At 38.7% G+C, this 18,449-nt stretch overlaps 1 protein-coding gene across 1 annotated transcript in view; it reads left to right on the top strand.

Moving 5' to 3' along the window:
- The window catches only part of ADGRG7 (adhesion G protein-coupled receptor G7), a 65,434-nt gene that overhangs the window by 23,438 nt on the left and 23,547 nt on the right, over window positions 1-18,449 (top strand). Inside the window, exons 4-10 of the mRNA XM_052647431.1 lie at window positions 1,770-1,879; window positions 4,982-5,131; window positions 6,423-6,526; window positions 13,789-13,928; window positions 14,043-14,150; window positions 17,534-17,697; window positions 18,265-18,420. Of these exons, the coding sequence (XP_052503391.1) occupies window positions 1,770-1,879; window positions 4,982-5,131; window positions 6,423-6,526; window positions 13,789-13,928; window positions 14,043-14,150; window positions 17,534-17,697; window positions 18,265-18,420 (932 nt within the window). The remainder of the gene's footprint in view (window positions 1-1,769; window positions 1,880-4,981; window positions 5,132-6,422; window positions 6,527-13,788; window positions 13,929-14,042; window positions 14,151-17,533; window positions 17,698-18,264; window positions 18,421-18,449) is intronic.

The raw sequence follows: 18,449 nt of genomic DNA on the forward strand, positions 1-18,449 counted from the left end.
GTGATCATATAAGAGTGAATTTAACCTTCTGCTTTAAGTGTTGTAGGAGCAACCTCTAGTTTTTGTGTTTCTAGTTGTTGCCCCTTATGCAGCTACCCAAAGCTGTCCTAAGAGTTCACCTACTGATCAGCTGTCCCACTAATGACAACTGGTAGTGATTTTATCTATTTATATCCTCTTAAGTACTAGCCAGAGGAGGACATTGAGTTGCCGAGGCTCAGGTGATAATCCTAGGAAATAAACCTGATGATTTATTGAGAGCCAGTAATATACTCTGTAGATGCTGCAAAAACTGTAGAACTCTTTGCCTTTCACGTGTCACCCAGATTTGGGTAAAGATGAAAGATCACTATAGAATTCAGTATCTGTTCAGTCCATGGAATTCTCCAGGCCAGAATACTGTAGTGAGTATCATTTCCCTTCTCCAGGGGATCTTCCTACCTAGGGATCAAACCCAGGTCTCTCACATTGCAGGCAGATTCTTTACCAGCTGAGCCACAAGGGAAGCCCAACAATACTGGAATGGGTAGCCTATCCCTTCTCCAGCGGATCTTCCCAACCCAGGAATTGAACCAGGGTCTCTTGCATTGCAGGCGGATTCATTACCTACTGAGCTATCAGGGAAGCCCATATAATTAAATCTCTAGGAGGAATTTTTCACCTTGTTTCAGGTCTCTCCGACTAGTCTGTCATATCCAATTCAATGCTCTTAGGTCCCTCGTTTTTGGAAGGCAAACCTTCCTTGCAGACTTCAAAGGAAGAAAATCGTTGACTGATCTTTTGAATTCCAGATTTAAAAATCTAGACAAGTGGTATCTGCCTGAAATATTCATGCAGTGGCTGTCTGATTCACTTTTCCCTTGCTGTGTATAAAAATATCCCAAACTTACTGGCTGACAACAATAAAGATAATAAGCTCCTCATAGTCCTGTGAGTTGACTGTGGCAGCTGGATTGTGCTGGAAGGTTTAAGATGATCTTACTCACATGAGGCTTTGGTGCTGCCTGTTGGCTGGGGGTCTTCAGGTCTCTTCCACATGGCCTTTCACCCTCCAGTAGATTAGACCTGCTTCCTTATATGATGGTCTCAGGACAGCGTTTCTGATCTAGGCTTTGGAAATCAAACAGTGTTATTTCTACCACATTTTGTTGATCAAAGGAAGATTCAGGAAATGGAGGAACAGACTTCACTTCTTGATGGGAAGAGCAGTAAAATCATGTTGTGAAGGGGTTATGAGTACTGGAGCAGGTGGTTGCTTTCATTTTTCCAAGTATTCTTCCTTTATTCTTTTCTTCAAAATTGAAGTATAGTTGATTAACAATATTGTGTTAGTTTCAGATATATAGCAAAGTGATTCAGATATATATATGTGCACAGGGGAGCTTCTGTGGTGGCTCAGATGGCAAAGAATCCGTCTGCAATGAGGGAGAACTGGGTTCAGTCCCTGGGCTGGGAAGATCCCATGGAGGAGGGCATGGCAACCCACTCTAGTATTCTTGCCTGGAGAATCCCCACGGACAGAGGAGCCTTGCGTGCTGCCCTCCATGAGGTCGCTAAGAGTCGGACATGACTGAGCAACTAAGAATATGTGTATGTGTATTCTTTTTTTTGTTTCTTTTCCATTGTAGGTTATTACAATACATTGAATATAGTTTCCAGTGCTAAACAATAAACTTGTGTTTCTTTTAATCTGTTTTACATATGGTAATATGTACTTGTTAATCCCATAATCATAATTTATCCCTCCCTGCTGCTTCTTTTTATTAAAGCGGGCAGTCCATTGGCAATTCGGCAGTGCAGTCTTGAAAATGGAGAGATAAAATTACAAAATGTGACGATAGGAAATTGTTATCAAAATCTGGAAACCCTGGAAAAGCAGGTAGGCTATATATTCCATGAGATGGGCAATGGGAAAAAGTTCAGACTGTACATACTCTGTTCTTCAGATACTTGATGCCAAACCAATGCTTTCAAAACTCTCATACTAGAAATAGCGAAGACTATTAACTGAATCTCGGAGAAGGCAATGGCACTCCACTCCAGTACTCTTGCCTGGAAAATCCCATGGGCGGAGGAGCCTGGTGGGCTGCAGTCCATGGGGTTGCTAAGAGTCGGACACGACTGAGCAACTTCCCTTTCACTTTTCACTTTCATGCATTGGTGAAGGAAATGGCAACCCACTCCAGTATTCTTGCCTAGAGAATCCCAGGGATGGGGGAGCCTGGTGGGCTGCTGTCTGTGGGGTCGCACAGTCGGACACGACTGAAGTGACCTAGCAGCAGCAGCAGCAGTAACTGAAACTATCCTTATATTTTAAAGTTGATATCCATTTGTGAAAACAGACAGTTGGACATGTTTGTTTGACAAAGGTCAGCAAATGATAATTTATAGCATATTTTATTTTTTAGAACTATTTCAGTATTTTAAATAGCTGCATTTTACATTTGATATATATTATAAAGAAAATGAAAATATGTCTTTTCTTACTTTAGTTTTGATATTGTATATTTTAAAATAAAATTTTATTTTTTAGCACCAAAAGCATTTTGTATTGGGGTATAGCCAATTAACTATTGTGGTAGTTTCAGATCAACTGTGAAGGGACTCAGCCATACATATACATGTATCCATTTCCCCCCAAACCCTGTTACCATCCAGCCTGGCACATAACATTGAGCAGAGTTCCATGTTCTATACAATAGGTCCTTGTTGATTATCCATTTTAAATATAGCAGTGTGTAAAAGACATTCCCTATGTCCTTAACTAGTTTTTAAATGGCCTCATATGTTTGACCACTGAAGTTTTGACTGAAAATAGATACCTAACATTTGATACCAAAAGGAAGGTATTTTATGGTCTCTTGGATCAGAATAAAGAGAAACAAGCTATAATCCAAACCCCTTTGAAACAGGAAGTTCAGAACCTGATGCTGGTCTCAGGGCTGTATTCATGAGCAAGTGAAGTGGGAAATATAACTAACTGTTCTTTAATGCAAATTAGATTATTTTGACTAAGGATATACTCAAATGCAAATGCAAGGAACTGTTAACACCTGGGACTGAGCAAGGGGAGGAGGAAGAAACTTATTTGTGTTCCTCTTGGCACGAGGCATGTTACATGTGTTATCTCATTTAGTCCTTACATAACCTATAGCTCAAATGGTAAAGAACCGGCTTGCGATGCAGGAGACCAGGGTTCGATCCCTGGGTTGGGAAGTTCCTCTGGAGAAGGGAATGGCAATACACTTCAGAATTTTTGCCTGGAGAATTCCATGGACAGAGAAGCCTGGTGGGCTGCAGTCCGTGGGGTCGCAAAGAGTCGGACATGACTGAGTGACTAACACACACACAACCTCTGAGAGTTATAGTTTCATTCTCATATTATAGATTATTCTAGCTAATCACACTTACATGTTATTGAGTACTAACTGCATGCTAAATACTGTGCTGAACATTTTATATGTGTTATTTTAATTTTAAAAGCGACTATGCATTGATATGTTCATTCTATAGATGAGGAAACTCTCTGAGAGTGTCCTATTTTGCTCAGTGAGCCACAGCCAAAAAGTGATGGAGCTGGTCTTTAAAGGCCACACTGTACCACACTGGCTCCCTAATCTCAGTTGGGCAAGGGAGTGGGTGAGGATGAGGGTAGAGTGTGGAGATGGCTGCCAACCACATAGGTTGTGTGGCTAAGACAGTAGGGAATCTACCTGCAATGCAAAAGACACAGGTTCGATTCCTGGGTTGGGAATATCCCTTGGAGAAGGGAATGGCAACCCACTCCAGTATTCTTGTCTGGAGAATCCCATGGACAGAGGAGCCCGGTGGGCTATAGTCCATGGGGTCACACAGAGTCAGACATGACTGAATGACTAACACTTGCACTTTCGTACAGATTGGGGGAAAGGCTTCATGTTCTGGAGTCTGATAAGGCAGTTTTTGATCATCATTTCTCTCATTTGTAGGCTGCATGAACTTTGGGTGAGCTCTATAACCTCTCCAAGCCTTTAAATAGGAATGAGGGTGCTCAACTTGCAATACTGTTTTGCATATTAAATGTGATAACACCTATAAAACATCTAGTTAAATGCCTAACACATAGCAGAGACCTGGGCATTGAATGAGAACCTTGTTTCTACTGACTGGATATTGTTTCGGACTCTTCTGTAAGAGTAAATAGTCTGTGACCTTGGTTTGATTTTTGCAATGATGCTGCCATCTAGTGAAAACTAAGCCACACAGACACATATGTATTAACACCTGGCCTTTTGGAAAAGGAAATGGCAATCCACTCCAGTACTATTGCTTGGAAAATCCCATGGACAGAGGAGCCTGGTAGGCTACAGTCCATGGGGTCTCAAAGAGTCGGACACGACTGAGCGACTTCACTTTCACTTTCCACTAAAGATAATATGGATTAATATGTTTAGCCTCACAACCTAGAGCCTGGAGGTTCACTGGTACCTGGAGAGGTTTCCTAACTTCCCTAACTCTATGTGCTACAAAGCCAGCTTAAAAAATTTCAAGCCCATTGCAGGCTATAATTTTGTAAACTACTAATGAATTACTAGGAAAGTAGAACAAAAAAAGGCTTATAGGATAAAAATCCATTTTACAAATTATTAGATTCAACAGCATAGAATTGTTATGTCTCTGACCACTTTCTTTTTCTATTTTTATCTCCCTATGGACTCTGTAGCAATCAGTGAACCACCATTGGTCCATGGGTTATACCTAGAGGAGCCCTGCCCTGGCTTAATTAATTAATCCTGGCAGGTATTAATAGAAAGGGCTGGGAAAGCCTATGGCCTACATGTACTGTGTCCTTTATGCAAAGGAAAAAGCAAAAATGAAAAATGGAGTGGATGTGATGTTCATGAGGTTGAGGGTCAATTCAGTTCCAGCTTATTCAAATGTGTTGTTTGCAAAGTGTTCAGATATAGTTTATAAAGTTAGGGCTTTTTTCTTTTTTTAACAGATTGTCAATATCTCAACACAGTCTCAAAATATTTCTAATGAAGCCCAGATTTTAACATCGAATGCCAGTAAATTAACTCCTGAGGACATCATGTCTGCTACTAGAGTAGTCGGACAGATTTTTAACACATCCAGAAATGCTTCATCTGAGGTAAAACTCATACGGTTTTTTAAAAAGGGAGGGGAACAAAGAAAGACATTTCAAACTCTACTCCTTACTACAAAGTATGGACTTGGTCAGGGTTTTAGTTGCTCAAAACCATTTTGCAGAGCACTGTCTCTGAGAGATGTTCAAAGGAATATCGATAAAAAAGGTCTACTTGTCCAAATATTCTCTTTTGGGATAGTCACAAATGATTATCATGTTAAATCTTCTGGAAAGTCCTGGAATGAACAAATCTATTTCACTTTAGTAATATGTTTATCAATCATATTTGACCTCTCACCTCTATTCAATTCCAAATAACTTGAGTTCCAAGAAACTCACTTTGGATCATGCTGTTTTAAACCGGGATCCCTTTCTGTTGAGCATATTTGAATTTTAGTCTTGGTTTTCCAAAAAATTGAGCCTAATTTACATTTCTGATATCATAACCTGTTAAACTCTGGTACCTGAAAATGAGAACTGCAGGCAGCATTCGCCAATTGGCACAGTTTAGGTACTGGCCTAGCAGGGTTTATAAACTGCCAATCTGGAAAGACCCAGTATCTGCTAGTTGGATATCAGCATGGCCTGAAAACATCTGTTTTATTCTATTCTTTTTAAATAGTTTATTTTAAAAATGTTTTTTGTTATCCGAGGTCTTTGGAAATAAAGTGGGATTCAAATTGCAAGTTAATAAATATGGAATTGAAAGAAATATAATGACCACCAAACGTAGAATTTATGACAGGCTTAGCCCATAAGGACAGAATGGTGTCAATATCTATAACAAAGGCAGTTAAAATGTAATCAGGTGTGGAGACATTGCATCTGACATACTTCTGAGGTTTTAATTTTAAGAAAACTGGAAATAATTTTACTAAGCCTAATAGTTACTAACAGTTAGAGTACGTATAATTAAGGTCTTATATTAAGTATTATGGACTGTAATATTTTAAAGAGCCCCGTATTCTTCTTATTTTGTTTCTACTTCTGTATCGAAACACCCGCTTTTGTGTTCTTGGGGGTGAGGGTGGAGGTTCTGTGAAACACCTTGCTATGAGGTCAATTCAGAGACCTAAGCCTCCTAATTAACTCAGTTTATATTTTCACTGTGCCTTGCCTTTATTCTCTCTGCCTTCTTAGGTGGAGAGAATACTTTCAAAACTAGTTTTGAAAAATATTTCTAGATTACCATACCAATGGTGCCACTTGATATGGTAATAATTCATGGTAACTATAATGATGATGATGGTATGCAATGTGTCTTCTGTGATAATCAATGCCTTCTTCCTGGCAGGCGAAAAAAGTTGCTGTGACAACAGTGAGTCAACTTCTAGATGCTAGTGAAGATGTTTTTCAGAGAGCTGCTACTACTGCTGATAATGATGATACCTTTGCAACGTAAGCACAATTCCGGTTTGGAAGGAAAATCTAATGCAGTGCTGCTTACTTTCCTAGGTTACAGCATTAACAGAGGTGTCTATATTTCTCTCGTGGATACACTAAATGGCTAATTCTCTGGAGTGCGGACGAAAGCTGTAGCTTTCTAACTCCTCATTGCAGGGGTGGCCGCGGCCTGGGATAGAGAGTAACTGGGATGATTCAGATTAGGACTTGTTTTCCCAGCCTTAGTTTGGCATGGCCAGGAAACACTGCGGGCATAATTCTTTCAGCTCCTTTCTCAGTGCACAGAACTGCAAAAAAATGGCATAGCTTTCAAACACACATTTCTAGTCCCATGCACTCCCAACCCCACCCTAGTTCAGCTCTCCCCAAGATCCTAGTGTAGTTTGATTAAACTTTCTTTAGCTTTCCCAAGGCTACACTGAAAAAAAAAAAAAAAAAAAGAGGATCCAACTCTGCCTGCTTTCTCTCTTTTGGATTCCTATGTCACAGATTACTTCTGGTTGTGCATTTATACTAAAACTTGTGTACTTTATTCATAGAGGTCTCTCACTAGGAGTCAATGTGTTTCTATCTTCTATACAGTTTTCTTAATTCTTGAAAAATTTAATTAAATATGCATGCTCATTATAGAAAAAGAAACTATGTTAGAGAAGTGAAATTTTAAATACTGTCTCACCTTAACCTGTGGGTATATATTCTTCAAGATTTTTCCCTCTGTGTGTGTATATCCTACTACCTACTCTATTTTTCTTTTAAGATTTTTTTGATGGGGGATATTTTTTAAAGTCTTTTGTTGAATTTGTTACAGTATTGTTTCTGTTTTATGTTTTGGTTTTGGGCCACATGGCATGTGGGATCTTACCTTTCCGACCAGGAACTGAACCCACATTACTGCATTGGAAAGTGAAACCATGCCCGCTGGGCCACCAGGAAGGTCTCTACTACATGGTTTTTAAATATAGAACTTGTTTTTGTCGCTTTATAATACCTTATAAACATCTTCTTAATATAAATACCTATATAAGAATGGGAAAGACTAGAGCTCTCTTCAAGAAAATTACAGATACCAAGTGAACATTTCATGCAAAGATGGGCTCGATAAAGGACAGAAATGGTATGGACCTAACAGAAGCAGAAGATATTAAGAAGAGGTGGCAAGAATACACGGAAGAACTATACAAAAAAGATCTTCACGACCCAGATCAGTGGAGAAATAACCCCAGAAAGAATGAAGGGATGGAGCCAAAGCAAAAACAATACTCAGCTGTGGATGTGACTGGTGATAGAAGCAAGATCCGATGCTGTAAAGAGCAATATTGCACAGGAACCTGGAATGTCAGGTCCATGAGTCAAGGCAAATTGGAAGTGGTCAAACAAGAGATGGCAAGGGTGAACGTCGACATTCTAGGAATCAGTGAACTAAACTGGACTGGAATGGGTGAATTTAACTCAGATGATCATTACATCTACTACGGAGTAGCCATCATGGTCAACAAAAGAGTCCGAAATGCAGTACTTGGATGCAGTCTCAAAAATGACAGAATGATCTCTGTTCATCTCCAAGGCAAACCATTCAATATCACAGTTATCCAAGTCTATGCCCCAACCAGTAATGCTGAAGAAGCTGAAGTTGAACGGTTTTATGAAGACCTACAAGACCTTTTAGAACTAACACCCAAAAAAGATGTCCTTTTCATTATAGGGGACTGGAATGCAAAAGTAGGAAGTCAAGAAACACCTGGAGTAACAGGCAAATTTGGCCTTGGAATGCGGAATGAAGCAGGGCAAAGACTAATAGAGTTTTGCCAAGAAAATGCACTGGTCATAGCAAACACCCTCTTCCAACAACACAAGAGAAGACTCTACACATGGACATCACCAGATGGTCAACACCAAAATCAGATTGATTATATTCTATGCAGCCAAAGATGGAGAAGCTCTATACAGTCAACAAAAACAAGACCAGGAGCTGACTGTGGCTCAGATCGTGAACTCCTTATTGCCAAATTCAGACTTAAAGTGAAGAAAGTAGGGAAAACCACTAGACCATTCAGGTATGACCTCAATCAAATCCCTTATGATTATACAGTGGAAATGAGAAATAGATTTAAGAGACTAGATCTGATAGATAGAGTGCCTGATGAACTATGGAATGAGGTTCGTGACATTGTACAGGAGACAGGGATCAAGACCATCCTCATGGAAAAGAAATGCAAAAAAGCAAATGGCTGTCTGGAGAGGCCTTACAAATAGCTGTGAAAAGAAGAGAGGCGAAAAGCAAAGGAGAAAAGGAAAGATATAAGCATCTGCATGCAAAGTTCCAAAGAATAGCAAGAAGAGATAAGAAAGCCTTCTTCAGCGATCAATGCAAAGAAATAGAGGAAAACAACAGAATGGAAAAGACTAGAGATCTCTTCAAGAAAATGAGATATCAAGGGAACATTTCATGCAAAGATGGGTTCGATAAAGGACAGAAATGGTATGGACCTAACAGAAGCAGAAGATATTAAGAAGAGGTGGCAAGAATACACAGAAGAACTGTACAAAAAAGATCTTCATGACCCAGATAATCATGATGATGTGATCACTAATCTAGAGCCAGACGTCTTGGAAAGTGAAGTCAAGTGGGCCTTAGAAAGCATCACTATGAACAAAGCTAGTGGAGGTAATGGAATTCCAGGTGAGCTGTTTCAAATCCTGAAAGATGATGCTGTGAGAGTGCTACACTCAATATGCCAGCAAATTTGGAAAACTCAGCAGTGACCACAGGACTGGAAAAGGTCAGTTTTCATTCCAATGCCAAAGAAAGGCAATGCCAAAGAATGCTCAAACTACCGCACAATTGCACTCATCTCACATGCTAGTAAAGTAATGCTGAAAATTCTCCAAGCCAGGCTTCAGCAATATGTGAACTGGGAACTCCCTTATGTTCAAGCTAGTTTTAGAGAAGGCAGAGGAACCAGAGATCAAATTGCCAACATCCACTGGATCATGGAAAAAGCAAGAGAGTTCCAGAAAAACATCTATTTCTGCTTTATTGACTATGCCAAAGCCTTTGACTGTGTGAATCACAACAAACTGTGGAAAATTCTGAAAGAGATGGGAATACCAGACCACCTAACCTGCCTCTTGAGAAATCTGTATGCAGGTCAGGAAGCAACAGTTAGAACTGGACATGAAACAACAGACTGGTTCCAAATAGGAAAAAGAGTGCGTCAAGGCTGTATATTGTCACCCCGCTTATTTAACTTCTATGCAGAGTACATCATGAGAAACGCTGGTCTGGAAGAAACACAAGCTGGAATCAAGATTACCGGGAGAAATATCAATAACCTCAGATATGCAGATGACACCAACCTTATGGCAGAAATTGGAGAGGAGCTAAAAAGCCTCTTGACGAAAGTGAAAGAGGAGAGTGAAAAAGTTGGCTTAAAGCTCAACATTCAGAAAACGAAGATGATGGCATCCGGTCCCATCACTTCATGGGAAATAGATGGGGAAACAGTGGAGACAGTGTCAGACTTTATTTTTTGGGGCTCCAAAATCACTGCAGATGGTGATTGCAGCCATGAAATTAAAAGATGCTTACTCCTTGGAAGAAAAGTTATGACCAACCTAGATAGCATATTCAAAAGCAGAGACATTACTTTGCCGACTAAGGTCCGTCTAGTCAAGGCTATGGTTGTTCCTGTGGTTATGTATGGATGTGAGAGTTGGACTGTGAAGAAGGCTGAGTGCCGAAGAATTGATGCTTTTGAAGTGTGGTGTTGGAGAAGACTCTTGAGAGTCCCTTGGAGTGCAAGGAGATCCAACCAGTCCATTCTGAAGGAGATCTGCCCTGGGATTTGTTTGGAAGGAATGATGCTAAAGCTGAAACTCCAGTACTTTGGCCACCTCATGCGAAGAGTTGACTCATTGGAAAAGACTCTGATGCTGGGAGGGACTGGGGGCAGGAGGAGAAGGGGACGACAGAGGATGAGATGGCTGGATGGCATTACAGACTCGATGGATGTGAGTCTGAGTGAACTCCGGCAGATGGTGATGGACAGGGAGGCCTGGCGTGCTGCAATTCATGGGGTCGCAGAGAGTCAGACACGACTGAGAGACTGAACTGAACTGAACTGAACTGAACTACTATTTAAGCAGTTCTCTGGTGCTGAACATTTAGATAGCTTCAGGTCTTTTGATATTTTGAGCAATCAGCATTCTTGTACGCAATCTTTGTTTGCATGACCTATTATTTCCTAGAAGTAGTTCTCAGTTCTCTAATAATTATGACCAGTACCTAATTAGTGTTGAGTCTCCAAAGTGGAAAAGGCACAAAAGCAGGAAACAGAACATTCACAAGATTATACTTCTGAGAGACGGTGGTAGAGGTGTAAACAAGTGAACTAGTATATTTCTTAACTTCAGATTTCACTAGGAGTCTGGATCCTTCTCACTGGCAGTGTAGATGCTCCCATTTTTCTTGAAGCTGGAGAAGATTGCAGCCATGAGATCCAGAGTCTATCTTCAGTGAACTCCCTTCAGAGCTGGAGGCTCTGTGTTTGCAGTCTTGCTGGAGGCAAAGGGGAAGAGTGGATGTTTTTGGTGAGAAGGCTGAGGAAAGAGCCATTGTGGGATTCAGCTGAAAATGTCACAGGTCATGAGACAGATGAAATCACTGTCTCAGCAATAAGCAGTTATGATTTTTGTTGTCTTCTGGCATGGAAAGATAAAAAAAGGCTGTGTGATTTATGTGTAAATTCCAAATGGCATCAAAGAAGGTGTGTAAAGGAATAAATGAAACATTTAAATATAAGACATGTTGAAATATGAATTGATATATACTCAGACCCTCCTTCCTCCCATTCTGAATTTCTAGGCTACTTATTTTTCTAATGATGGGTTATCAGTTTATCCTCTCCCAGGTGATCTTTTGCATAAACTGCTGTGGACTCAGGTCTTTATTCATGTAGATAAGACTTTCATCTTCAGCTTCCAGCCTTAAGATCAGGTCACCAACCTGTCAGCTCTCCTCAGGAGAAAAATCTTGGTGACCTGCCAGCAGAGGTACTCTCTCTCCTGTCTCTCGTGGAAGGAGATTGTTCCTCGAGGCAACTCTTCCACTGACCTGAGACCAGAGTGCAAATTCTCCTGATAGACACCAGCCTTCATGGTGCATCTCACTCTGATTTTCCCTTCTTTCATTCCCAGGGGAGGAATTTTCAATAGGAATAATTAAGCCTCTCATTTTAAATTTGTGTTTGTCCTTACAATGATATGCTGTCTTTCCCCAGTATACTTGGGAGGTTGGTTCCAGGACCACACTCTCTCTTACCTTATCTGCTCCCGACAGATACCCAAATTCCCAGATGCCCAAGTCCCTTATATAAAATGATGTAGTTGGCCCTTTGTATCAGCAGGAGGCTCCACATTGACAGATTCAACCAACCATGGATGTGAAACCTGAGATAAGGAGGGCCAGCCATAATAACCTGTTAAAGCCAGGCTTTTCTGATATAATTGCTGCGCTGATGTAAGATTCCTGAGTGAAAGGGGATCTGGTTGCTTCTCGTCATTTGTACCAGGTTGATGGCCAGTCTCCTGACCAGCACACACCTATCATCTGATCATAATGACGAGAGGAAAGAATAATATGGGAGGAATAAACCCCTCACATGGCCATGGCTAGAGCAACCCTTAAAAACGGCCAACACTCCCACGCATCTAGCACACTTTTCCTGTTCGTCTTCAACGCCTGAAGGAGCTTCCCTAGTATCCCCAGTGTTTCACAGGTACTGAGCTTTTAGTGGATGCTCAACAGATACTGTTGGTTGAATGAATCATGTTCCTAGCAGACTGGAGCTTTTTTAGGTGTTCCTCCTGTTGAAAGCAGCTCTAGGGTTTCATTGTTATTCATTAAGTGGGAAATACATAGTGTGAATTGCTGAAAATTACAGAAAATAGTATTATGAAAGGAAAACTTTTGAAATAATGACTTTACTTGACTGTTTCCTTATGAATGGTTACCACATTCTCTTTATGAAATTTCTTTAATTATTTAAAATTTTCTTTTTTTAATGTCACTTGGGGAAGGGAAAATATATATTAATGGCAGGAATAAAGTTTTAGAATGAAGAATAATTACATTTTAATGAAATTCTTTTATTTCTGGGAAAATTAGATTGAACCAGTTGTCTTAGACATAGACATCTTGTTTTGTCAAGAACAGAAAGAGTGCAAATATTTTTATGGAAAACAGGAAAAAGAAACAATCTTATGACTTATCTTTGAAAGTGAAAGTCACTCTGTCATGTCCAGCTCTTTGTGACCCCATGGACTGTAGCCCACCAGGCTCCTCTGTCCATGGGATTCTCCAGGCAAGAAAACTGGAGTGGGTTGCAATTTCCTACTTCAGGGAATCTTCCAGACACAGAGGTCGAACCCAGGTCTCCCACATTGCTGGCAGATTCTTTACTGTCTAAGCCAATTTATCTTGGGAGAACACCAAATTAACAGATTCCCCCACTCCCTCCCATTGTCCATCTACTCTATCTTCAAACTTATCCAGAGTAGAAACAAACATTGTGAAAAGCTGCAATGCTTAGTTAATAGCTGAGGCAATGAGCTCAGTTTCTGCTCTTCCATAATTCGCTATGAACTGTCACCTCAGAAGTCAACACTTAAATGGTTTGAAATCCGTGGGCTTTGGGTGAGGAGAGAATTAAATAAGTGAATATTGAGTCTCAACACTGGAGAAACAGAATCACGTGACTGGTCAATGGGAGGGCATGGCAGGGCCATCCTTTTATGAGAAGACCAACGTAACAATGACTGTTTCTATTGGGAAATCTGTCCTTCTTGAATTCCAGCTTTCTGGCATCTAAGTCCAAGGTACCCTACAGTGGGGAAAGTTTACCAGAAAAATTTTGGCTATTCTTAATGGTACATTTGTAGTTTCATTGCATCATGGTCAGGAACTATGTCCTGTATAACTTTATTTTTTAATTTATTTTGAATTGAAGGATAGTTGCTTTGCAATATTGTGTTGGTTTCTGCCATACATCAACATGAATCAGTTAAAAAAAGAAGAAAGTACATGTAACAAAGTAAGACTCTGATTTAAAAAAAAATCGACATTGTTACAGGATTGTGCCAGTATTGTGATTGCTTGACTTCTGTGGGCATTCCTTTCCACTGGAATGTGGGACACACACAACTGATTTTATAACAAATCTCAATAATAGTGTGTTGTTAACATTTTTTCTATGCAGGCTTATTGGGCAAATGGAGACTTATTCCTTGTCTTTGGGTGACCAGCTGCTGGTAGAACCCAATATAGCAATACGGTCAGTTAATGTCTCTTCAGGAGGCGAGGAGGGGTCTACAGGTGTTCTCTTCACTGTACTGAAAGGTGAGCTGTTTGTTTTAAGTTCTTGTAATAGCAGAGAATATTCTGCTACCAATATATGCTCTATTCATGAAAATGTAGACTTTTATAAAATTCTGCTTTTTTTCCTTCTCATAGGAACTAGCAATGCTCTGGCTCCTGATTCCACAGTTGTAAAAGTAGGTGCAGAGAAACTGAATCTCAATGAACAGGCTGAACTTCAGATTTTGCTCAACACCTCGAAAAGTAGGTCTCAAATTACGTTCCTTGAAAAATGTACTCAAATTCATGGAATTAATAGCTTAAAATCCATTGAGCAAAAAATTATGTTTACTTAAGTTACATACTGAATAATTTGCGTGTCAGTATGTTTGAGCTCTGACAAATTTTGGTAATCTCAAGACTATTATTCTAGGCCACAGAGATGATTTTTTCCCCCTTTCTTTTCAAAAACACTTGAGAGGGTGATAGAATTGAAATGCTCTGGCTTATGAACACAATCTGTTTTCCACCAAAAATGTAGCCAAATGGCTCAGTGTTATACTTAAAAATACACTTAAAAAGTACTCGGTCATAAACTTTGCCCATGTTTACTAGTGGAATGGTACTCACAGGCTTAAATTCATCCTATTGACTTGTCCTTGGGATATTTTATGTAATTGACACAGTCATCATATAGCAGTACTAATTTTCAGTTATCTCCTAGTATGATGCTCATCATTTGATCCTTATCATCGTGCATATAACCTTTTAGAAATTCTTGTGTCTAGCTTGTTGTGCCTGTGATATTCAAAGTCTAAAATTGAAAAAAATAGAAAAAAATAAAAATAAAAAAAATAAAAAAAACAAAGTCTAAAATTGACAATTGACTACAATAAAGCAGACTGAATGCACACATTTATTTTCATTTTCTCCCCAAATAAAAAATCCAGTGCCAAAAAGTACATATTTAGAGAAACTAAATTCATAATTCTCATTGGTTATATAATTCTAATTGGCTAACTAATTCTTTATTGGTTATATAAATTGCAAATATCTTCCCTCCAGTCTGTAGCTTTTACTTGGTTTTTCATGTCATTTGTCATACTCAAATTTTACTTTATAATGCTCTCCAGTGCATCATCTTTTTTTCTATAACTGGTATTTAAATTCATTGCTCTACTAAAGTCACAATTATAGTCTTCTATATTGTCTTCTGAATATTTTTAGTGTTTATGTTTACATTTATATCTTTAATGAACCTGGAATTTGTGTTTGTATTTGGTGAAAGGTAGATCTAATTTTTGATTTCATATAAACTATCATTAGAGTCAAACGGGTGGAAGTAACACTGTCTAGAATCAAAGACTCGGATTGGACTGAAAGGAACGTTTTTATATTAAGTTTTTAAAAAAGACTTCAAGATTGATGTGTATAAGCAAAAATTATTGGAAATACAGGATCACATCAACAACCTTGTGTTACAGGGAGAAATATAAAGTTACTCCAGAAACTGAAGATCAAGTAGACAAAAAATAGCTAATAAACTTAGCCTTTATATACATTTGTATAGTTTTATAGACAGAAAATAGATAATAAAAAATATTTTCAAATATCTAAGGAGTGCTTCAAAAACTATTAGGCCAAATAGAAAAGCTGACACATTTTACCTAGAGCTGATTCATGTTGATGTATGGCAGAAACCAACACAATATTGTAAAGCAATTATCCTTCAATTAAAAATTAATTAATTAAAAAATAAAGCTATACAGGACATAGTTCCTGACCACAATTCAATGAAACTATAAATGTACCATTAAGAATAGCCAAAATTTTATCCAGTTAAGAATTTTAAAATACCATTGTTAGAAAGGAAATTAAAGGACAGATTACAGATCCCTTGAAAATTAATAGCAATGAGAAATCCTTAGATGAAACCCTATAGAATGTGGAGAAAGATGTAATTAAAGGAAAGTGTATTTCCCTTAATAAATCTATTAGATAATATGAGAAATTGTTAAAAAATAATCATTCACCTAAAGAGGCTTAAAAAGTAAAATAGCAAATCTAGAAAAAAAGAATTAATAAAATGGCATAAATTAATAAAAATGGGACACAATTAACAAATGCTAGATGGATCAACAAAATAAAATATTGATTCCATGAAGGCTAATGAAATATACACAAGTTTCTGATAAATTTGATCAAGAAAAGAGAGAGAAAATATAAATAAACATCAAGGAGGATTATATCTTGAAATATGGAGATTCTTTTAAAATCATAATGGTAAGTATAATTTGTTCTAGTGAATCTAACTATCTAGATGAAAAGATGATTTTCTAATAAACAACCAGAATACTGTAGGAATGAGGAAAGGGGTGAGTAGGGAATTTCATTTTTTAAATGTATATATTTGTATGGATTTGGATTTTACATCAAGCAGTCATTCTTTTATAAAAATAAGATTGAAAAGCAGCCATACTACATTTTTACGGTTAACTTTGTCACTTAGTGTGACAAAGAAGGAACAATTTGGTGGACTCAGTATGATGTGAAAATTCTTCAGAAGCCAGTCTTTATTTCCCAGAAGAGGACAGAGCAAAGTGGGGGCTGTGGAGGATGTGTTGGGGATTGTCAGGGCCTTACCTACCTATCTCTCAAAGCACAAGACTGATTATGCTGGCCCCACCACCACCATTTTAGTTTTCTTTGTATTTATTATGTATATAATATATATGTGTGTATGTATATACACACACAGATGCATACACACACAAATACATGCAAGCTTTTCACTTGTAAAGATATCAGAGTCTAGGGAACTTATTCAGCTAAAATGTATGTTCATTGTTGTTGCTTCTGTTGTTTTAAATATGGCCAAGAGTTCTATGAAGTGTCAGGAGGCATTTCAAAGGTGGTTCTGTTTGACCGTTGCCACGGCCAGCAGCCCTGCTGCAGAACCCCCTGTTGCAGCCAGGCTCTTGTAGGCTCTCTGAGGAACAGCTGACCAGTTTTTCCAGTGTCCTGAAGGGATATGTCCCAGTCATCTTCCAGCCTTGGGCAAAAGCCTGTGGTTGTCTTGAAATAACAGAAACCACTAGTTCAAGAGCTGATGGAAAGTATTTACTCTGTTGAAAGAATCCCTGATATGCACAACTTGAGCTGCTGGCTCTGTGATTTAATAAACTGGTCTCTGCTCAGTCCCTCTGAATAGGAGCCAGACCTCCCAGAGCAGTCCTCTAGGCACTGCTGTGCTGATGATCACTCTCTGCTGTTTCTTATTCGACTGTCAGTGGGGGAAGCAACATGGTCTTGAGCTAATTGTGTTCACTGTCTCACTGCATAGAAAGCAAGGTTTACTTTATACATGAGATCCTTTTGGTATTTTTTTTAGGTGGATTAGGCAGAAATTATGGTTTCCATTTAGAACATAAGGAATCTTAGGGAAAAAATTAATGTGGGTAGAATGGCCAATCATATGTTATATGTGTTAATTAGATGCTGCAGTTAAATAAAGGCAGCCAACAGACCATTATTTTCTGTATTTCACTTGAGTGTTAAGCAGTCATGCAGTTCAGTGATGGCATGGGACTTTCTTACTTACCCTAGGGTTCCCTTATTGATTTTAGTGTCTTTTTCCCCCCTCACAGCTAATGTCAAGGCATGTGGCTTTGTAGTGTATCAAAACAACAAGCTTTTCCAATCAAAAACTTTTATAACTAAATCAGACTTTAGTCAAAAAATTGTCTCAAGCAAAACAGATGAAAACGTGGAAAATCAGAGCGCCTCTGTTGAAATGGTCTTTAGTCCAAGGGTGAGTTTTCCCATTAACAGAAATAATTCAGCCCACTCTTAATTACAAAATCAGGGACAGTTTGGGCAAAAAAAAAAGTCCACAGAATACCTCTTTGAAAGTTTGTATGACAAGACTGACTTTAACTTCTTCCCCATCCATATTTTTATCACACTAGCTAAGTGTAAAATTAACTACTTTGAATTTTCTATCCTCTTTCTTCTCCTTAATCTGTAATAAAGATGCTATGCTTTGTATCAGTACATATCATACATAATCATACAATTGATTTCTCATATGGGTAGCTCAGATGGTAAAGAATCTGCTTGCAATGCAGGAGACCTGAGTTCAATCCCTGGCTCGGGAAGATCCCCAGGAGAAGGGAATGGCAACCCACTCCATTGTTCTTGCCTGGGAAATCCCACGGACAGAGGAGTCTAGTGGGCTCTACAGTCCATTGGGTCATAAAAAGTCAGACATGACTGAGTGACTAAAACTTTCACTTCAAGCTTATCTTAGCCTATTTGATTTTTTCCACACAATTAAGCATTTTGAAAAATCAGTTGCCATTGTCTTATTAATTCACAGTACAACCAAACAGAATTCCATTTTCATTCCTATGCCTGTGTCTATTGGAATTTTTCCATGAAGGATTGGGACACATATGGCTGTCACAAAGAGAAGCCCATTAATGGATTTCTACGCTGCCACTGCAACCATACTACTAACTTTGCTGTATTGATGGTAAGGGTTTACATGATAATCTCTTTCTG

The sequence above is a fragment of the Budorcas taxicolor genome, chromosome 1, assembly GCF_023091745.1.
Source record: "Budorcas taxicolor isolate Tak-1 chromosome 1, Takin1.1, whole genome shotgun sequence".
Taxonomy (NCBI): domain Eukaryota; kingdom Metazoa; phylum Chordata; class Mammalia; order Artiodactyla; family Bovidae; genus Budorcas; species Budorcas taxicolor.